The sequence below is a fragment of the Hesperophylax consimilis genome, chromosome 25 (assembly GCF_061612785.1).
Source record: "Hesperophylax consimilis isolate HC1 chromosome 25, BYU_Hcon_1.0, whole genome shotgun sequence".
NCBI lineage: Eukaryota > Metazoa > Arthropoda > Insecta > Trichoptera > Limnephilidae > Hesperophylax > Hesperophylax consimilis.
Window position 1 is genome coordinate 11,648,961 of NC_142860.1, and position 23,321 is coordinate 11,672,281.

General features: G+C 35.0%; 1 protein-coding gene across 1 annotated transcript; it reads left to right on the top strand.

Annotated features, from left to right (window-relative positions):
* The first annotated feature begins 442 nt into the window (after window positions 1-442).
* LOC149411534 (uncharacterized) lies at window positions 443-18,965 on the top strand. Its single transcript, XM_089646674.1, has 9 exons — window positions 443-1,013; window positions 1,377-1,596; window positions 6,465-6,594; window positions 10,909-11,031; window positions 11,926-12,560; window positions 13,407-13,490; window positions 15,692-15,775; window positions 17,590-17,694; window positions 18,896-18,965. The coding sequence occupies exons 1-9, from the start codon at window positions 443-445 to the stop codon at window positions 18,963-18,965; spliced, it is 2,022 nt and encodes a 673-aa protein (XP_089502800.1).
* The last annotated feature ends 4,356 nt before the right edge of the window (window positions 18,966-23,321 follow it).

Genomic DNA, 23,321 nt, shown 5'->3' on the forward strand with positions numbered 1-23,321 from the left:
GCCATATCTCCGCAATGAAAATATCTCATTTCAACGGCAATCAATTAAGTTATAAGGGCGCCGACAATATTGTGATGTACATATCTACCTTTCTAATTATTAATTTCATATTTTCATCCCCCTCCCTTCAGCACGAAAATGTTTTCATCTCTCTCCTTCTCTTTGCAGGCTGTAGCGGAAAGAACGGAATAACTGTATACCGATGGTGGGAAATCACAATATCAGCAAAGATGCCGCCGTCAAATCTGCTAGAGCGACAGAGGGTGAGATGGAAATACAGCATCCATGTGAAAAGGAAAAGGATGAACGGTATCTGTAAGCTCCCGACCGGATAAAATTTTCCCGTTTTCCCCTCGGGGAAAAATTGCCCGCTTACGATACGCCAATTCGGCGGGAGGGAGGAAACATCCCGAGGATTTCATATAAAAAGGACATTTTCAAAATGGAGTCGTGTTATATTCCAAATAACCCCCAGTACGGGCTGACTCTGGAGTATACGGCTTACAACAACGCTGCCAGCTTCAATGGTACTCTCACCGGCTTCCCCTCGAGCTGCGATCCAGTCTCCGATAGCGTGCTGTGCTGTAACGGTAACCTACAGGACTGTGCCTCCTGCAGCGGACCGCTAGGCTCGCTCAGGGACTGCGTGGGAAGCCATTGCCACCTCAACTGTGGGAATGGTGAATGCGGAGGAACTCTAGACACCATCAACGGCCACCTAGACGATTGCAACGGGGGCTTGGATAACTGCAGCGGTCGCCTTGTAAACTGCGACCGACTGGAAGATTGCGAAGGAAGACTAGTTAATTGTGATAATAGTTTAGTGAACTGTGACGTACGGCTAATTGAAAGTGAAGATCGATTAGCGAATTGTGAACGGAGTTTAGATAATAGTGACGTGCATTTAGTTCAATGTGACAATTTAGCAGAAAGTGACGGACATCTGAGAGACTGCGATGGAAGGCTGATCGACAACTGTAGCAGTCGTTTGGATCACTGCGAAAGACAGTTAGGTAATTGTGACGATTCGTTGGGAAACTGTGGGGATCATTTGGTGGAATGTAGAGACGCTCTAAGAGAGTGTGATAATCGCCTAACGAACTGTGAAGGAAGCTTAGACAATTGCAGTGATCAGCTTGTTGACTGTGAAGAACAGTTAGGTGATTGTGGCGACGGTTTAGTCAACTGCGACGAACGCTTAGGCAATTGTGACGACCATATCACGAACTGTGAAGATAATTTAACTAATTGTGACGGTCGCCTGGGGGATTGCGGTGACCACCGTTTGGGCGATTGTGACGGTCGCCTGGGGGATTGTGGTGAGGGGCGTTTAGGCGAATGTGACGACCGACTAGGTGATTGCGATGACCGATTAGGCGACTGCGATGACCGATTAGGAGACTGCGACGATCGCTTAGGCGACTGCGATGACCGATTAGGCTTCGAGGAGTGTAGGGGTGCACTGGGCCCGGGACAGGTGGGTCCTGGCTATTGGATCCCTGACGAAATGGCCTCTTGTTCCTTCTCTCTACCCCCGTTGGATTTGGATCCTCTGCCAAGCCTGTTTCCTTTTTCACCCTGTTCTGGAAACTACAAGTAAGTATTTTAAGTATATGTTTTTAAATGTTAAATTTAATTAAATGAAAATAGGATTAGGATTTAGGTCAATTCGGTGATGTATAGGGTCGGCAATTTTATCCACCTGGATTAGAATCCATAGATCTTCAAAAATATTACAATTTACACAGTTGGAATATTTTAAAATACGTCTCCTAGCTGAAACAGCTAACTTCATGCCTATAAGAGGAACTTCTCAGGTATGCTAATTTAAGCTCGGGCTGACTGCGAGAGCAAGATGGGAAAGACACAAAAATTGGAGAAAAAATTCTAATGAAAGCTCTTATAGAAGAGTAAAATTCCAACATTAGCAATGAAAAAGATTCTGGTCTATTTTGTTTATTAATTCACAAATTATATAAAAAAAATAAACATAAGCCACTCATCTCACTAGGACTGTCCTGTGCCATGAAGAGCAACTTTACAATTTTTGTGAAACTCTCCCTAAACACGAGTTATCTCAATTAGGGAGGTATTAATTAAAAACTTGTACCTTATGCAGATAATTTTAAATAACATACTGTTGTACATTTGCACGTTTCCATAAAAAAAAATGTTTTCAAAATGTCCGGGGGTAAAGTGCACTAACTTTGGGAGGTAAACTACAAGTAAAAATGATAAAACATATTTTTGGAAATTCAAATTTTAAGGCAGTTTTCAGATAAAACCACTGAATTGTTTGTATGGAAAAATAAATATTGTTTAATGGAAAAATATTTTTGTATGAAAAAAAAACTATAGAATTTCGAATAGGTTAATATTTCTTTTTTACTTCTACCATCATTTAGAATCACCTCCCGAAGTTTGTGCACATTAATCCCGAATACCCTGTATAAAAAAGGTAATTAGCCAAATGCTTAAGATAAATTATACATATAACTAACTAACTAACTAACCACCACGCCGTTTCCCCGCAGGGGTAGGCAGAGAGGACGGACCGCCAAACAACTCGGTCTTGGCACACACTCCTTGTCTCATTCACATTCATACATCGTCTCATACATACTCTTCTATTATTCTGACTCTTGAAATGGCCCGACTCGAGTATCTGATTCACTTGATCGTGCCATGTCTTCCTCGGGCGTCCCCGACTTCTGCTACCATTCGCATTTGCATCATATATCCTCCTTACACTCATTTCTTCGCTCATTCGTTCTATATGCCCAAATCATCTAAGCGTCCCTTTCTTAATCTTACACATACGCCTCAGGGATCTCATTTCAACAGCATTCAATCTTATCGAGTTGGCTTGATAATTTATGATGCCTCGTTTGAGATATTTAAAAAAATATATTATTTGAAAATATATAAGTACTTAAAATAATATATACATTCGACGGTTCGTTTATATACTTTGTTATTACTTTGCAATTTTCTTAATATTAACCTTCTATCTGCTGTACTTACTAAGTTAAATAAAAAAAATAAAAACATTCAAAAAAAATTAAAACAATTTTCTTATTTCAGTGCGTCCACAAAGCGTTCGTAACACAGCTTTATTATTATTATTTCTCCTCGCTCGGTCAGCTGTTCTAGCGTTCTGCTTAAAATAATTTATATTTATTTTAAATTTACACTATTTTATTTATCTTTAAAACGATGATTGGAAAATGTTTCCAAATGGCCCCTGTTACTAGGAATGTTCCTAAGGCCTCTCGGATGTTAATTGAAAACATGTATTAAAACTCGCAAAGTAAAACTACGATTACACTAAACAATTTTTAAAACATTTTTTTGTAATTAAAATTGCTTTAAAATTTAAAAAAAACCGTTTTGTGGTATGAGATGGATTTTTTTTTGAAAAAAAGCTATTTTTGCCCTCACGATAAATTAAAAAATAGGGCTTTTCAATAAAGCATCAATTTAAGAATTAATTATCGAGTTGGCTTGATAATGTATGACGACGATACAAATAATTTTCGTTGTATTGCAAAATTATTCGGATTATCATAAACACGTGTTCAGACATCTTCAAAATATATTCCTAATTTACTAAAAGTTTTTCAGTAAACCTGTTAATTAATTGATAAAGCCTGCAATCCCATATATGGGAAACCAATACTTGGGTGATGTCGATATATTTAATATTAACTTTGCCAATTTTGTGGATCACGTAAAAGATTTATTTCAACACTATTCCTAAATGAAAGTTGTATTTTTGTAAACCAGTCAAATCGCTGTATTTTTTTATTTATGTTCTTGTTCTTTTTATGTCTTGCATATATTATTTTTTAATGGAATTTTATTTTTATTATTTCTTTCTCGTGTTTCAAAATTGTCAGTCATCAAAATTGTACCACCTACATGTAAAAGCCCTCTGGGCGTTAAATAAATAAAATAAATAAAAATAAATAAATAAATCCCGTTTTTAACCAATAATTTGAATATTTTTGTTATTTGTTTTTGGGGTATTATGCCGTGTTGCGCTAACTCCTTCTTTAGCCAACGTTTCGGACAGCATTGCAGTGTCCATCATCAGGGCAGATGTGTTATTGCTGTCCGAAATGTTGGCTAAAGAAGGAGTTAGCGCAACACGGCATAATACCCCAAAAACAAATAACAAAAATACTTTTGGCCGTGAAAATCTTAAATCATATTTAATAATTTGAATATATTCTTAATAAATTAGCAATAGCCAATTTATCCGATATATGAGTATACGATATACCTATCATTCAGTTTTTCTTCTCCATTATGCTAAAATTCTTCTTTTGGTTGGCTAGCCAGAACAACTTATTTACACCTTGAACAAATCGTTAATTATTTTTGGGGTATTATGCCGTGTTGCGCTACTCCTACCTCCTTCTTTAGCCAACATTTCAGACAGCGTTACAAATCTGCCCTGATGATGTGACGCTGTCCGAAATGTTGGCATGAGAAGGAGGTAGAGAAACACCTTAATACTTTTGGCTGTAAAAATCTCACATCAACTATGTATCCGTTTACGGCCAGATTTTCCTCAATTGAGAATAGTATGTATTTTCACATTTTTAAAGAGATAAATGAACAAGTGATCAAAACGATAGCAGAGACGGATAATGGCTAAAAGATTGGTACAAATAAACATGTATATATTTATATTTATATTTTATGTATAAGCTGTTTGTCTCTTACCTTTACCAATAAATAAATAAATAAACACACAAACGTGCATGTCGATTGCGTACCCTTAACCCATATGCGGGGTAAGCAAACGCATACCGCAGTGTAAGTGTGTGCACTCTGCTTTCAAATTGCTCTTGGGTGCAAAGTGATCTATTCGAATGCTTTCATATATACACATAAACTCAAGATATTTAACTCTAAAAATTAAACGGGTGATGATTTTTATTTTGTTATATACCTACTACAAATAAAAATAGCGTAGAGGGGTAAGTGTACGCAAACACATAACCACGGATGCTTACCTCGCAAATTTGACCAATAACACATAAATAAAATAAACTTAAAAAAACAAATGAATGGTTCTGTATGATAGTTGCCTTTCTGTACCCGCGAATATAACATAAAAATTGAAATGATTGTCGTAGACGTCATTGGTCTGACCTGTCCCCTCTGTTACTAAGTCCATCGTCCCACGGGTCGGTAAACAATCGATATAAACTAAATACTGCAATTCCCTGCGTAGAAAATTAAGATCGCCATAGTGGTTCAGTGGAGAAATTTTCTGTGAAGGGTCTTAAAACGTTTGCTTTATTTTGATTGCTTGCTGACCCGTGGGACCAAAGATATTAGAAGAACGAGATGTGCTATGCGCAGTTCGTACTGAGTGGAATTGTTTTGCCGAGTGTCGCCGGTTTTGTTCACCAATAATACTGCACACCTTCGCTTGCGCTAAGGTATCCGCACTAATACATAGAACAGATTTCTGTGCGTACACGTCCCGATACCGTTCAAAGTACCCTAATTAGGTAGTACTCCGGCTACGGTCCGGCGGCCAACATAGCATATCTCGTTCTTCTAATATCTTTGCGTGGGACGATAGACTTAGTGACAGAGGCGAAGCAAATAAGAAAACCGTAGAAAAAATGTAATTTACTTGTCAATTTTTATTTTCTACGTAGGGCTCACTGTATTATATACGACCTGCTTCAAGTACTACCCAAAATCTCAAAAGCTACAGAATTGAGGAAAGAGCGCAGATAAAGCATATGTTGGAAATTGTCGCAAAAATCGCCGCGTACATTTACCCACCACTTACCCTAGGTGACTCTGTATATACAGGGTTTTCCAATAAGAGGTGTTATTTTGATATTCAATCGTAAAAGATCAATGGTTTCGTTGCTTGTGTGGCACGTAGCGCCGTCTTGTTGAAAGTAAACGTTGTTCAGATCAACACCATCCAATTCCAGCCATAAAAAATCATTAATCATTTCTCGATAGCGCAATCCACTCACCGTAACTGTAGCTCCAGCCTCATTTTCGAAAAAGTAAGGTCCAATGACTCCGCCGAACCATAAACCGCACCAAACAGTCACACATTGAGGATAGAGGCTTTTCAACAATAACTCTTGGGTTTTTAGAGCCCCAGATGTGACAATTTTGCTTGTTGACGAAGCCACCGAGGTGGAAATGGGCCTCATCACTCAAGATGATTTGCATTTGATTCACTCAAGTGAATTTTAATAATTTCAATGCGTTGTTGAAGCGTGTATCGTTCCATTTTTATTAATGACGTAGTTTCTACTTGTCAAGTGTCAAAAAATGACAGCTACCGAAGTTCAAAAGTAACATCTACCGAAATAGCGGGCTATTCAAAATAACACCTCTTATTGGAAAACCCTGTATATATTTCTTTAATCTATCATAATGATGAAGTAAAAATTCAACAATGTTAATGTTTCTAGAGGAGAACTGAAAGAGAAGCAACCACACGAAGTAGCCGACGTACTGTTGTCCCTCAAGCACGCTGTGGTGCACCCGGGCGCGGAGCTCGGAGTGCAGTACGGCCAGCAGGATCTGGCGCTCCACCCTCAGGTAATCATTACATCAATCAATTCAATCAGGCAATGTCAATTCTTATCCACCAAGCTGGGTTATTTAGTCTACAAATGTCGAACAATAAGCTCAACCCACTACTAGATACCGTTTTCATGGCACTATCTCTAACCGCGCGGCTCTAGTGAAGTTAGCAGCAACGCCAAGTGCTTTTTTCACCCTGTAAACAGCGCATCATTTGAAGGAAGTCTCATTGCAGTTTTCCTAGGGTTAATACAGTCCTCTGTCCTCCGACCCACTGATACTTTTTTGAGGACAAGACAGGAAAAGTTATGATTAAGTTGTTTGCAAAGAAAAAATATATATAGAAGGTACTGCAAAAAAACATTTGTAGGTATGCATTAGAAGGTTCTAAAAGCATAACTCTGAAATAATTACCAATGTAAATATAATAATTTTTTTTATAAAAGGTAAACAATATGACAAGGCAAGGTTTTTATGCAAAGCACAAAGTTAACCGTTAACCTAACCGGCGATCAGAAGGTGCGGGTTCAATTCCCGTCGGGGACATTTATTTTTTCTCGGAAGATTTTTTCAATTTATATTTGTGTTTCAGGCTAATAATTAATGCTTTTAATCATTTTTTATAATATTATTCTTCTATATCACTCATGGGCACTCCATGACACTGTTGCGCTAGATTATTAAATGATATGCATGTAAAATCCCTAATGGGAGTGTAATATTATAAATAATAATACGCAACTTAACAAGTATCCATAGAATATATTTGATATAAAACCGCACCATTCAGAAACACAACTCAGGCAAAAATTTGTAACCTAGGAAAAAGTTTTTTTTAAACTTCCGATTTTATGTCCGGGTTAAATCTTCCCCATAGGAAAAACTAAACCCTTCCACACACTTTTCCACAAATGATCATCTAGTCAATCAACATTATATGTGCATTATATAAACAAAATAAATACAAAACAATACAAGTACAACCCGTCCACTCACCAGAGATCAAATGGGAAAATAATTCACCGACTCCAGATATTTTCATATCGGAGGGTTCGGCTCGGTAGAACTTCTAACAGGGCCTATAAATCCTACTGATCCCTCAACATAAATATTTAAAAAATAATTATAATTTTTAAACTTCCGATTTTATTGTCCGGGTTAAATCTTTCCCCTAGGAAAAACTAAACCCTTCCACACACTTTTCCACAAATGATCATCTAGTCAATCAACATTAGTGCATTATATAAGCAAAATACCAAACATAAATATATAAATAAATACAAAACAATACAAGAACAACATGTCAACTCACCAGAGATCAAATGGGAAAATAATTCACCGACTCCAGATATTTTCATATCAGAGGGTTCGGCTCGGTAGAACTTCCAACAGGGCCTATAAATCCTACTGATCCCTCAACATAAATATTTAAAAAATCTTTCGTTATCCTACATGTATTCAAAATGACCGACTTTTGCATCTTTATATATAAATTTTTTGATAGATCTTTGGGGATCAATGGTGAAGGCACGAAATGAAAGAAAGTTGTGAAGGTCACATGTGTTTATTGGTGAGTCAGTTGCCGTGACGAGGAGATAATGTAGGACAGATGATGAATACTCCGGTTGCTGCGGTGATGTGCTGGTCAAGCGCGGGTCAGTGAGTCGACGCCGGGCGCTGGTGACCGGGACTCGATGAAGGTCAGGCACTGGCGAAGAACGTAGGTCTTCAGGCACTCCAGTGCTGACGAAACGGCCGAAGGTGCGGCGGACCTTGTAGGCGGTTGAACGGGAACGGTGTGACCAGTGAGGATGCTGCGTGTCCTCGTGATGGTCATGGTAGCGTGGAAGAAGCGCTGGTCAGAGACACTGGAACCAGGGCGCTTGTAATCCGAGCAGCGCTTGCCAGGAACGGCGATCTGGACAAGGCGCTAAGATGATGTCCCGATAGAGTCCATGGTGGTACTGGGGAAGCCGGGTATAAGTCCTTCGCGCTAGTAAGAAGAGCGCGGGTGATCACTCGTTGAGCCTCGTAGACTGACGGCGGAATGATGACTGACTGACTCGCTGCGTCGGGCATATTTATACTACACGGCCGACGGCGGCAGTAGGTAGGTGGATGGCAACTAAATCCTAGGCACTCGCACAGACTGTATGTTTCAGGAACCTTCGATAGCGCGGCAATTATGCATAGGCGGCAGACTCGTTCCTTCTGGCGAGTTCTCGTATGTGTAAGACGGCTCGTGACGTATTGTCACCTGGTAGACAAGTAGGTGTTTGAAGTACGTAGGTTGTTCTGTTTACGTTGCGGTTTGGACTGCAGGTACATAATTCGGGAGTAGGTACTAAGTAGGTCGAGCGGTTTATTATTAATTATTTAATTTAGATTTTTCTCGACGCTACAGATCTAATACGCCTAAATTTTTAATGAGAGAGCTAGGTATAATGCCAGTAGCCGAAATAACGAATGGTAATATTTTTATAGTCTGAGAATGCCAAATTCTTTTTATTTAATTTCCTAAATCTGCGTATTTTAATATTAATTTATTTATCTGAGTATTTTATTTTAATCATAAATTATAATTTTCATTTATTAAATAATTGCCAAAGTGGCCTCTAAAATAATGTAAAATATATTTCTTTAGTGGCCTGAAATATATCATTTGAAAAAAAATAGTCTACTGGATATTTACCTTATGATTAAAAACAATAATTTTAATTTTGTTTAAGTATTTTGGCCTCAAATCTAAATTTAAGTTTTGTGTGAAAAAGGCCGCGCAGCCGTTCCTCTTAAGGCGAAGCTTAATGCTAGATCACTATTTTGATTAATCTTTATTACGAATTGGTCTACATTATGAATACCAAAAAATATGCTTTAGAAAAATTAAAGGTTTTCCTATCGTTTCGCTTGAGTAGAATACAAATAAAATATTAAATTACTCAATAAAAAATTTAAATGTAAACTACTAAAAAAAAATTTTTTTTCAATAGAAATGTATGAACGCGTAAAGGAAACAACTTTTGAAAAAGACAGTATTATAGCTAAGATTATCTGTGACAGTTTCAATTGATTAACTTTTTTGCTTTCTTATAAAATTGTTTACAAAATAAATAAAAACCAGTTTTGTGCTTGAAATCGAACTTTTCTAGACTCCGTTTGTCAAGCGATTTTAATGCTTATTGCCTAAAATATAAGGTATACCAAGAATATACACATTTTTGGCTTGTAACTTCCTCTTTAGGCGATGCCATACGTAGTAATGCAAAATCATGTGTTTTTGTTTTGAAAATTTGGTCGCCTAGAAATGTTTCAGATGCTTTAATTAAATATTGCGAGTAGAATACATCTTAGCCTTTGAAATAATCGAGTATTTTTAGATAAGTTTTTTATAAGCCCAGAAAAAAATAATCTAAAGGCCTATGAAAACTGCTTTAAAGTTCAAAATCTCCTACTTACGAACCCATTTTCGGTTATGATTTTATTGTGTAATGTGGCATATTAAGTTATTTATAAAATTATCGAAAAAAAAATTATGCCTGAACATCATCATGTTTTTTTCTTGCATAAATCAAAACAGGCGGATGGTGTTAAGCGGGAATTTAAACCTTATCGCCATCTACGTAAGATATGTTATTGATAGCGGCTCAATTTAAAATATTACACGACGTAGTGCATCACCTTAAGTAGTATAAGGATATGTCGTTAAAAAATTCTTACTCGTGTCGCAAATTTCAGTGCACGGAGAATGAGCATTGCTGATTTATTGAAATTCTTTTACATAAAAACGGGACAGCACGCCGTTTCCTAATAACATTTTTGTTCTTTCCTAATATATCGGAACACATTTTCATGCTCCTGAGTTTTCCCTTTTAACGTATAACGATGAAATGCGAAAATATAATCATTTTTATGAAGACGTTGTTACCGCGGGATTAGATGGCAACATATTAAATGAATTGATTTTTGATTGATACTTACAAGTTAATCTGTCTGGCAAAAATGGCTCGCTTAAGTCATAATTATGGTGCGATACCGTGTAGTTGTGTGGTGATGTTGAAATCGTATTCCGTGTCATGCAGAATGCGGCAGCGGAATCCAGGATGTCCCAAAAAGGGATGTCGTCGTAGAGAAGGGTGCGAAGAAGAAGACGGACTAAGGCCACGTGAACCATCTAGTCGCTCTATTATAAAAAAATATATTTTTTAATAATTTAGCAATATTTTATTTCAGTAAGCTTTCTCCCTATGTGGAAAGTTTTTTTTTCTAGTATTGCAAAATCTTATGACGATTAATTTGTATTTTTTTTTATTCATAATATTTAATTAACAGATGGTTATGGGCGGGCCAGGGTGCTACGACTCCTGTGGGGCAGGAGTGTTCCCCACCATGAGCGTCAACGTCTCCATGAACATGACCATGCATGGATATCCCCCCGACCAGATGTGTCCACAGGTATTTATATACATCACTACAGTTTTATTCTCACGGACAAAAGTTTGATATGTACCCTGGTGATGAATACTGCGAGGTTCTTCAAAATTAGAAGCAAAACGAAAGAAAAAACATTTTCAGAAAGATCAGAAAAGGCTTCAGTGATTGAAGTTAAAAGGTCAACGTTTCTGCTCTTAGGTATCTATTATAAAGTCTAAAATCTAACTGCCAAAAATATCATTTTCTGTTAAGGAGATTTCGTTACGTAAATATTCGTTCAAAAATGGTTTGAAATTGAGATATGTACGTAAATACGAATGTTAGAGGGAGCGCGCTAGTATTAAAAAAACGATAATAATTAAGTGAAAATGGAGAAAATTTTTAATAAAACACGACTTGTTTGAAATAGATCAAAAATCTCTCGACAAATGCTTTAGTTGCATTTAAAGATACATTGTGAATTTTTTCATGCCTTTAACATTCGTCTATTAAATAACAGAACAAAACGTGTTTTCCATAATTTTTGGAGCTTACTTTGCGATTTTTTTCTATCGAGAGAAATTCATATAATTAATGTTTCGGCATGACAAATTTATAGATATTATCTTCAAAAATAATTTTGGAACTTAAAAATATAAAGAGTTAACGAGAAACTTGGTCAGGTTCGACTTATCTATCTACGATAAATGTGTTCCAAAAAATCAGAACTTCCCCAAATTATTATTTTTTTCTTATTTGTGCAATATTCAGGATTAATGTAATAAACTTATGAACATTCAGGAACAAATATTGATCATACAATGCATTCATCCATTATAGCTACCAAGGTACCGCAGCTCCCCCAAATAAATCTAAGCGAATATACATATTATTAATGTTTGCTTTATATTTAAGAAATATTCACGCCCTTTCCAGATGCAGTGGGGACAAAATCCTTCATCTTCACCAATGAACGTTATGTACTCCCAAAACCAAGGAGTCATCAGCCCCGCCCCGTACCCAGGATCAGCCACATACTCATTCACAGCAGACTTCAGGACTCCGAACCAATCAGATCCTCTCATCACAGCAACATCCTCATTCAAGCCCATACAGCTAAACCAAAAATGTCAACAGAACGTACCTAACTACAATATATTCTCACAGAAGCAAGTCCAGAATTTCGGAGCCCTGAACCCAAATTTGGTGCAAAAGCCGCAAGGATTCGGAAGTCCAAATCATAGTCAGATCAAAACCAGATCGACGGCAAAGTTGCAACTTACAAATGAACACCAATTAAACTGTGCCAGTGTTGGTCCAACTTACCAGATCTTAGGTAGTCAAAACCAGGGTCATCTAAATCCTCATTTGGGGTATCCACAACTAGGGAATCAATTGCAAAATGGGCATTCCTTGAATGGTGGGAAGGTGCAGATTGGGTCTCTCAGTGGGTGTTCAGGGTCGGAAGATGAACAAAAGCCGAATCTGTGCAGAATATGCGGGAAGACTTATGCAAGGCCGAGCACGTTGAAGACACATCTGAGAACGCACTCTGGAGAGAGGCCCTACAGGTAATGTTTATTACCTACATATAAAGTCCCGAATTGCTATCCGTCATTGCTTCAAATATTTAAATGAGGCGTATCAGGAACGCTATGATTCTTTATGCAGAAGACAACAACACTAATGCAGCAAACAACTCATTACTCGCGCGATCACAACGTATACACCAAGAAAAATATATTTCACAATAAAATATATAAATTTGTTTTAGGCCACTTTAATTTTAATTGTACTCTACCGGTTTGGGAAGCACCCTTCCTTCGTCAGGAGAATATTAAAACTAATAGTCAGGAGAATATTAGTTTTAATATTCTCCTGACGAAGGAAAGGTATGTTCTTTTATTTCGGAAGCACCCTTCCTTCGTCAGGAGAATATTAGTTTTAATATTCTCCTGACAATTAAAGTGGTCTAAAACAAATTTATATCTTTTATTGTAAATTATGACGAGCCACAAAGTAAATGCTTATTACAAATATAAAATATATTTCACTTAGACATTGTTCATGAGTCTTTGCTATCAAACTAAACTAATTAACGATTTTTTTAGCGAGATATAAATTATTTAAAAACTACTTACGTTTTATTATTATTAAACTTTTATCTTTTAGGGAAATTAATAATGGAATCATAAATTAACTCTAAAGTGTTGCAAGTGCGATTATGCACTTTCTCGTGGTATATGTATATGTTTAAATCGCATATCAAAAAATTCTAGCTAGGGCGAAATTCCAATGCCAGCAGCGCATGAACGGTTGTTCGGTTTTCCAGAGGACAAACTGTTGAGAAATCTAGGTTGTGTTTATTATATTCTATGTGGAATATGTTCGTTTCTCAACATATTTTTACATTTCAGATGTTCCGACTGCAATAAAAGCTTTTCCCAAGCAGCAAATCTTACCGCGCACGTCAGGACTCACACTGGACAAAAACCATTTAGGTAAGTTAAATATTAATAATATCAGCCAAGCAAACATTTTATCTTTTAATCGGGTGAGAACACCCTTAAACAATAGTTAGAAAACTATTTACAAGTTTAATTCCTAACAGTAACACTCGATTAAACTGAATTAAAATTATGTAATATAGCCTAAACCTTTTTTCTATTCGGTTTCAGTAGATTAATCAAGGATAATACAAATAATATTAAAATTAGTATTGACTTGTTGAAGCTTTACGATTCAGTTGTAATATTAATTATGGAAATTAATGTCAATGATTCTTAACAAAATATGTCAAAATGAAACAAAGACATAGAAAATAATAACAATTATTTTAAACTAGCTTACATGTACCCGGGGTTGCTCGGGGACTTATAAATGGTTGGTATAAAGTTTTGAGGTTTAGAGGTCTTTTTAAGGTATACAATTCCGTAGTACATTATTTTGATGAATTTCATAGGATTTAGCCAATGTTAGCAATGTAGTGCCCGAAAATATTTTTTCTACTTGATTACAAAACATCGACTTTTCTCTACTTTCTATAAATATAATAATCATGTATTATATAGATAAACCTTCCGGAAGAACGTCTCTACATGATAGTGAAAACCCTATCAAAATCCGTTGCGTAGTTTAGAAGAACTAAGCGCGCAGACAGACGCGAATATCTACATTGTTTTTTACTATTTATAAATGACAATATGAAACTCAGTGAAAATATGGTGTAGAAGAAGACTCATAAAATAATGTCAATAATTCACAATGACCATATGAAACGGACGAAGACTCGGAAAATATTATAAAAAGACAAGGAAAATAATGTCAATATTCCTCAATGAAAATATGAAAACAAAAGAACATACTAAAAATAAAATAAAAAAGACACATAATTTCTCAATGAAAATTTGAAACAAAAGAACATACTAAAAATAAAATAAAAAACACATAATTTCTCAATGAAAATTTGAAACAAAAGAACATACTAAAAATAAAATAAAAAACACATAATTTCTCAATGAAAATAAGAAACAAAAGAACATACTAAAAATAAAAAATACACATAATTTCTCAATTAAAATATGAAACGGAGACACAGAAAATAAAAGAGATACCTGTCGCAAGGTGACTTTTTATTACGTGTCTTTTTCCGTTTCATTGAGAATAATTATTTTTGGAATAAAAATAATAATTATAGAACTTTTTTATTACTAACCGAATATACAGTATGTCATAATATCCATTATTTTTTAAATATTTTTTTATTATTATTTTATTTCTTGCTAGAGCAATTCCGATGAGTTACAAAACTGATTATACGAGTAGAACAGGAGGTAATTAATAGATTAATACATAGGTGGGAGTTAATAGGTACAATTTTACATTGGTATTTTATTTTATGTGTTGTTGCGTACTAGTTATTTTATTAGGAGAATATGTAATAAGTTCTTATGTACAGTCGAACCTGGTTATAACTTTATAATGATTACGGCAATGGCGAGTTACAATGATATTTTAGTTCAGGCTTATCTTAATATACAGGGTATCAGGAAAAGTGCACTAACTTGGAAGGTGATTCTAAATGATGGTAGAAGTAAAAAAAAATAACTTGGTTCTAAATTTAATTTTTTTTCTCATCTTAAAATATTTTTCCATGTATGAATATTTATTTTCCCGTATAAACAATTCAATTTAGAAAAAAAGTTTTTTTTCTTATCTGCTTCTAAAATCATGTAGAATCACCCCCCGAAGTTAGTGCACTTTACCCCCGGACACCCTTAGTTATCCTGGGGTTATCCTAAGGAGATAGACTTATTATACTTACCCGCGGAATTTTCTGTAGGCCTTTTTAAGATATACAATTCCGTTGTACATTATGTCGATACATCTCACGAGCTTTAGCCAGCGTTAGCAATGACTTTTCTCTTCTTTCTATAAATATAATATGCATGAATCAAATGTATGTAAACCATCCGGAAAAAATTCTCTAAATGATAGTGAAAACTCTATCAAAATCCGTCGCGTAGTTTAGAAGAAATAAGCGCACAAACAGACAGACGCCGATAGCGACTTTATTTTATACTATTTAGAGACACAGATTATAATTATTGTACGTAATTTTGTAAATGGTATCGCATTGTGTTTGGTTTGAAATTGTTTCGATGCAAACTAAAAGCAAATGTTTTAAAAAATCTCTTTACAGCTGCCAGATCTGCCATAGAAGATTTAGCCAGAGTTCCAGTGTCACAACTCACATGAGGACACACTCAGGAGAACGTCCTTATAGGTGAATAAAATATTTTATTTATTTATTAAGCTTAAGATAATTAGATCATAGATATCTTAGATCATTCCAATAGATTCTTGTGGTCTAATAAAAAAAACCAGGGTACATTTTAACAACATTGGTTATTTCTAATACTTAAAAAATCCATATTTTTTACATTTTTCTTTAAACGATGCTAACGAAGGGTTTTTTCATAGAATTTAACCAATTCATCAAATTTCAACGTTCATTTTCGGGTTCTGTAATTAATTTCCTATTCAAGTTCTATTATATCATTAAAGTTACTTGACAGAACTGAATTAATAACAGAACTTATAAATTAACTTTTAAATTTGAAGAAGTGTTCAAATTCTCTGTAACAACCGTCCTTAATCTCGGTAGGTTTTTAACTTTACTTAGAACTACGTGGATGCTTTTATAAGTAAACATTTCTGTGTTTTTGATTTGTTCAATCCTTTCAGTATAATGTTTTATTTCTGTCTAGTATGTTGTGTGTGAAAATCTTTAATAAAATTATGCACTACCACAGACATATGAATATATACACTACCCAGTCCATAACAAGAAACTAAAGGACACTTTTAAAGCTTCTTTTCTTATAACGGGAATGAATTGTTTCGCATGCAAACATAACTAAACTTGTGCTAACCTCTCTCCGTGGCCATAAATGTATTGTTTTGTAAATTTTTCGTTTTATATAATCTTTTATTTTGTATAAATTTTTTAATTCATATTTCTTTCTCACCTATTTAATTTACTTATTCCATATTATACTGTCTCAGTAGAGGTAAAGTCACAAGGAGGAAATCCATAATTGGTTTTATTTTAGCTACACAATACTTATGTACAAACTGATTTATTTATTTATTACACGTCCTAGTGGGCTTTTCTTTAAAAAAAACACAAGCATTTTCAAGCCTTTCAGAGTAAACTTAAAAATTAATACAATAAAGAAGAATGTAAACATAATGGCAAAAATGAATCCTCACACATATAATTGAGTTTAAAAGATTCAACAAAACAAAATAGTAGAAGCGGAGAAGTTATATGGGTACATAGGTCTATTTGTGTCTAGAAAAATAAAAGTGATAGAATATACAACATTTATACTGATTAATAGTTTTCAAATGAAATATATCACCCAGATCAGAATATTTGTTTCCGAGATTGTGAAGTCTCGGAATCGGAGAATTTTGGTAAGCTAGTGTCCTGGTGTTATTGAAGTAAAAAGGTAAAAAGGTAAGGTGATTAAATGTAAACTGTCGATTTCCCGAAAATTAATTAATAAATAAATAATTCAAATGTAATATTATAGTTAAATGGCCAATCATCGGCGGTTTTTTTAAAGGTTCCTGTTTCAGCATTTAAACAATTTTTGGTAAGCAGTTTGGTGACCAAAAAAATTAAATGTATTTGATTTGATTTGAGATTTTCACGTCAAAGGTGTTACAGTAATTTATTTTTGGGGTATTATGCCGGTAATACATTATAATTTAAGATGTTTTTTTCGTTTAATTTTGGTGTAGCCAGTCAATTATCTGATATCATTACTACTAATAAAGACGACGGGGCCAAGCTAAATAGTTCTTGGTATCCGATAATTGAAGGCTACACCAAAACTAATCGCAAAAAAACCCTGGAATTGGTGACACGGTATCACACCTACATATACAGCACACACTTCACCACAATCTTTACACATCTGCCCTGGAAATAGACGCTGTAATGCTATCCGAAACTTTGGCCAAAGAAGGTGGCAGCGCAACACGGTATAATACCCCAAAAATAAATCACAATAATTGTGCTAATTTCAGATGCCGAGCATGTAAGAAGGCATTTTCCGATAGTTCCACACTCACGAAGCACCTGAGAATCCACTCGGGAGAGAAGCCTTACCAATGTAAGCTGTGTTTTTTGAGGTAATTGAATACATTACACTTCTCCCAAATTTACATTACTTGAGCGGACCCGTGAAAAATCACGGGATATTTTAATAAAATGTAGCATTTGTGAACCTGAAAGTATTTATAAAATATTTGCCTCAGGATCGTTGTCTTTCAAAAACTGAATCAGAGAGAAAATCAGAAATTAACCTATCGATTATACACCGTAAGGAATTGTTTCATAGAATTTGAAAAATTCATCAAACTTCAACGGTCATTCGCGAATTCTGTGAATGTTCTATTTAAGTTCAGTTATTATATCACTAAAGGCCAGTTCAGCCAGACAGACCTGAAATAATAACAGAACTTGAAAATTAACTTTAAAATTTGAAGAATTGTTCTAATTCTCTGAAATAACCCGTCCTTATAATTATCTTGAAAAATCACAAAACCCGTATAAAATTCAATCCAAAGCAATACATATTTCAAATACAGAATAATTATTCATTTCAAAAAATATATGATTACGGGTAGGTACCTACCTACTTTATCGTATTATTTATCTTGTCTGATTTTATTCTTCACACAATCAGTTCCAATTTTGAAAATGACCTTAAAATCAAAGCAGTAGTCAATCAATTTAATTTCATTTAATTTTGAAAAATTGACACAAGAATAACTAACGCACATCATCACAGACAATAGAAATTAGCATGTTTGATTTCTTATGTTCCTACCTACACGGAAAAAATAATTACGTCTTTTTTATCAAGAACTGTTAAAAATGTTACTGCATGACCATTTCCTAATAAAATATTCGTCACTCGAATATATTTAAACACGTGTTCGCGCAAGTGTCCTTGGGCCAATATTATTTACTATTTTTAAAAACACGTGATCCGACATCCTCATAACATATTCATGCTTTATTGATAGTCTGTTATGAAATTTATCAAATAATTCGTTATAGGCCTCCAGTCCCGTTTTTAACAGAAAAAACGAATAATTTTACCAGATAAATATAAATACATTTTCTTCCTGTGAAAAGCTTCCAAACGAGATTTACTATGAAATGTTCGTTGTTAATACAATACTGTCTCTCTCTGCCATATAAAAAGAAACTTAGATGCACAAAAGTAATATAAAAAAGAAATAACATTACATAAAAAATGTACGATTATAAAAAAAGTATGTTCCCAATAAGTATTTAAATTAGTTTTCGTTTTATTATTTCCAGATTTTCCCAGTCTGGCAACCTTAACCGTCACATGCGCGTCCACGGCAATAATGCAGCAATGCTTGGATGACAGTACGGACACCCTTACGGACATTTGGCGGCCGTCTACTTTTAAACGTGGAAAACAATATGGCGTTATACCTCAATCTACTGAGTTGATACTAACTTTCGTCTTGTGAACGTATTCGCTAGTTTATGGATGATTAGATAAATAATTGAAACAAAGGGAGATATAGCATGGAAAAGTTCGACTGTCGCTTGGCTCAGGGCCGGATCTTGGGTCAATCATAGTTATGAGTTAGGGACTGCGATTTCTAGTAGCGCAATTCTAGTTCGTTAGTTTTTTGTCGCATGTGTGAGCCCCTTTATTTTAAACATTTAATTATTTTTGCTACTGAACAATCGCGCGACTATAAATCGCACTGGAGTCCATACCTTATGAAAAATAACTATTATAAACACATAACTTACGAGTTTGTTATATGCTTAGAAAATAAGACGGGGTACCAGTTGTACTGTGTGTAGATTTGGCTGATTTTGGCTGCACAAATGAACGCGGTTTCATACTAATGGTTCACGGCGCATCCCCCTTGTTTCTATTATCTGTAATGGATTACAATAAGCGGCAGATCTAGTGATTTATCTAGGCACCTAGTCTACGATGCAATTACAAAATTGTAAGATGAATTAATATGGTATGGACCGCCAACAAAAATAAGATAAGACGCCATTGTTCCATATTTTTGAAATTTTAACAAGAAGAAAAAAGTGCTGAAACTGGGCGGTACCTACCTAAATACTAGTTAAATACTTTTATTAAAATTCGCCCTGGACGTAGGTTTTTAAGTACCTACCCTAATCTGGATGATGCCGTAGGTCCAAGAGCTCCGGGTAATTTGTACACTTGTTTGGTAATCACATTTTTACCACTGGAGGCGCTGTCAGTGTTTGCATTTATTTGCGAAGGTGTTGCTGATACCCTTTATAGATCTCCACGTCAGATGTGACATAGTTATGTACTAGACAATTTTAATGTCTTGATGTCTCCTTTTCAGGTCTTACTATTTGTTATTAACCAGTTAAAATTACCAGTTTCTAACAGTATCATTGTTTAATCTTTTAATTGTAAAGCTTTTACCAAAAAATACATTGAATGTCGAAAGAATTGGAATTTTAATATTTTGTGTAATGTAGGTAGGTAGTTACTTATTAAAGTTGATTTTGATGATTGCTTATTGAATACTTTAAAAATGTCAATCAATGTTGTTATTTTGTTTATAGATATGAACAAAAATGCGTTTGGTCGGTAACTGCAATACTAAATTATTATAGATAGATTTTTACAAATAAACTTACTTAAATCCTTTCAATTTTCGTCCTCTAGGTAGGTACAAAGCTTTTACAAGCGAGATTAAAACATCTGAATGTCATGTTTTTCTTTATAAAGTAGCTAATAAAACAAATCTTAAGGTATAATAACACCTACGTGAAAATTCTCAGAGCATTAACGTGTTTACAATTTATAGTTACTTTAAAAATCTTTAATCTTCCGACGCCATATAATAGTCATAATAGTTGTCGATCTCTCTGCAAATGTGTCTCGATCGGATGCAGATGACGTCAGAGCCAAGCCGGGGGGTTCAGATCTGTTGCTTTTATAATAACTTTTTTAAATCGATTTATTTACCTTTTGAAACCTGTTGTTTGATATGAAAGTATATCATGATGTCTCGGGGGATTTATAAATTGGCCCTTCTGTTAAAATGTTGTGCATTTCTGTTGTAAATAATAAGATAAATGTTCCCTGATAACCAGTAATTAATTTTCCTTTAATATGAAACTAAATATGTATATTATGTTTTTTTTAAACCGATACAAAATAATTTATGCTATTCTCGCACGAGCGCTATACTCTCATAATAGGAATGTATGGCGAGCGATGAGGTGAAACGGGCCAAGCCCACATATATTATGAGAGTACAGCGCTCGTGTGAGACTAGCTTTACTTTAAAAATATTTTCGCCTCACAATACAGGGTAACCTCATCACATCGATAAAAGATACCTAATATTTTTTATAACCAAATGAAATTCTTATTTTGTTCCATTCGTAATCAAATGTATTCAAATATGTGTAATAATTATAATTAAAACTTTATATTATAATACAGTTTTGTAAATAAATTGATAACCAAAGTGTATTTTTATTTGGATTTAATCGATTGCTGTAAATATTAATAATTTATGTGTAACTTAACTTTAGTGTCTAGTCATATTATGCATTCATGTCAATAATAAAGTGTAATATTTTCATCAAATTTGTTGTTTAATTAATTAATAAGCAGTTTTAACAAAATTTATAGAGTCAGTTCGCAAATACCAAATAGCCAACTATGGCAACTTAAAAATTGAAGAAATTAATGTACAAAAACTCTGGAGTGCCTACCAAAGTAAACATTAGTGCCAAGTGCGTATGTAATGTTATCTTAGTTATATAGGAAATATTAGAGGTATTTTGATAAACTCTAGCTAGTTAGAGGATTGCGAGAGAATTCATAAAAACAAAAACAAAAATTATAGAAGACTGAGATCAACTGATAACCAAGATGCAGCTTATAACCGTAAATGATTCCAATGTCGGTTTTTTGTTGAACCACCGAAACAATATTTTTATTTTCTCCTTCTAGGACACAGATAGCAAGATAACTTATTGAGACCATGGGAAAACTGCTTGTACTTGTATTATGTCCTAGGTCACGGGGAATAAGACTTTTTGATACCCAGGGAACAATGTAAAGTTTCCTCGTTCTAGGTAATAGAGAAAAACCTCTTACAACCCTGAGAACACTACTTTTAATATTTCATCTGCCTAGGTCACATGGCTTCATGGTACCTACCTAAAAATACATATTATTTCGCCGACAGCCTAGCGAAGAAGTGATAAATGGTCCAGCTTGTATCTCCATAAATTGGCAACATGCCACTCTAGCACCTCTAGAGATGTTATTTGTGATTGTGTGAAAATATGTATTATTTATAAATTATAGAAATCTAAAAATAAATATCACATAACTGTTATATCTCTGCTTTACTTGCAGATTTCTGTGTGGGGAACTCTTTGATAAAGTAAAAGGTTCTTTACTATAATTTAGTTTATTCACGTTACAATAAATAAGTCTGGATTTGGCTACACTATTCATTCCCCGAGGGTTGGTAATTCTCTGTATCTAGAAGCTTGTTGTCTGGCAATAATATCCCACAGAAAATTGCTACACTCTAGCGACATCTGTCAGACTCTGGAGTAAGCTTTATGACTGGTGCCATCTATCTCTTGAAAACCCAACTTATTACCAAACATGGTATGTATATGATATGTAGGTACCTACCGTATGTCATATAATGGCTTTACTGCTTTTTTGCTCATACTTTAAAAAAATATTGAACAGGCGTATAAATTAGGTTTGTAAACAGTTGTAAAGCTGGTTTCACACCAGGAATTTAATGTGTGAGAGTGGCCTATTTTACAATAACTGTTAAGTAGGGTTTGACCCAGGGTACAAATAATAATAATTGTATAATCTTTGTTCGGTAGAACGCGCCAATCTAGGTTAGAATTAATCATCTAGAATGTTTATACTCAATAATCTCAGGTGTGAAAGTTCGCAACCAAGGTCGCGTGTCAGCATCATGATAGTTTCTTTTGTTTTAGGATGGTATCTCAATGTACATAAATAAAAGGCGGTGCATGGATAGATATTACATGTATTAGAAACCTTTTGGACATTTTGCTGATGAGCCCTAGCTCAACAGGTTATATAATTTTGACTTACCCCAAAGACCGACCAGTTTTTAGCTATCTGTATCTAAACTATGGGAGAAGCGACGGAACGTCCCGCACACCCATTCGGCGGCGGACGTAACTCCGTAGAAGCGTGATCCGTCTTCTGGAAAGGTGGATATACTCCTCCTGGCCACATCCATGAACTCCAGCTATCTATAAGCGCGTAGCCGTTCCTGGGGATGCTGCAACCCATACATAGGGCTCTTTCTCGGCCCGTCGAACACGTGCGATGTCGGGATTCAAACTCCAGAAATCAAAAAGAACGAAGTTCCCGATTGACAGCCATGCATGGCACAAAATATAAATCGCGTATGATCCAATCCTACACAGGATTGACCGTTACTTTACGGATTCCCGTTCAATCGTATACGGCGGTCGCGTGGTCCGTCCGTAACAACTTCCGTCCAGCGAGATCACTATTACCCACTTCGGGAATGGTTATTTTACGGTCACGAAAAACGTTTACCGCCGTGCCCGTAAGCAAGATCGCACTCATTGGCGACAAAAAATAAGGAATTACATTCCGTACAATTAATTATTCAAAAACGAAAAGCACTGCGACCATCGTCTGTACAGTCTACCAACC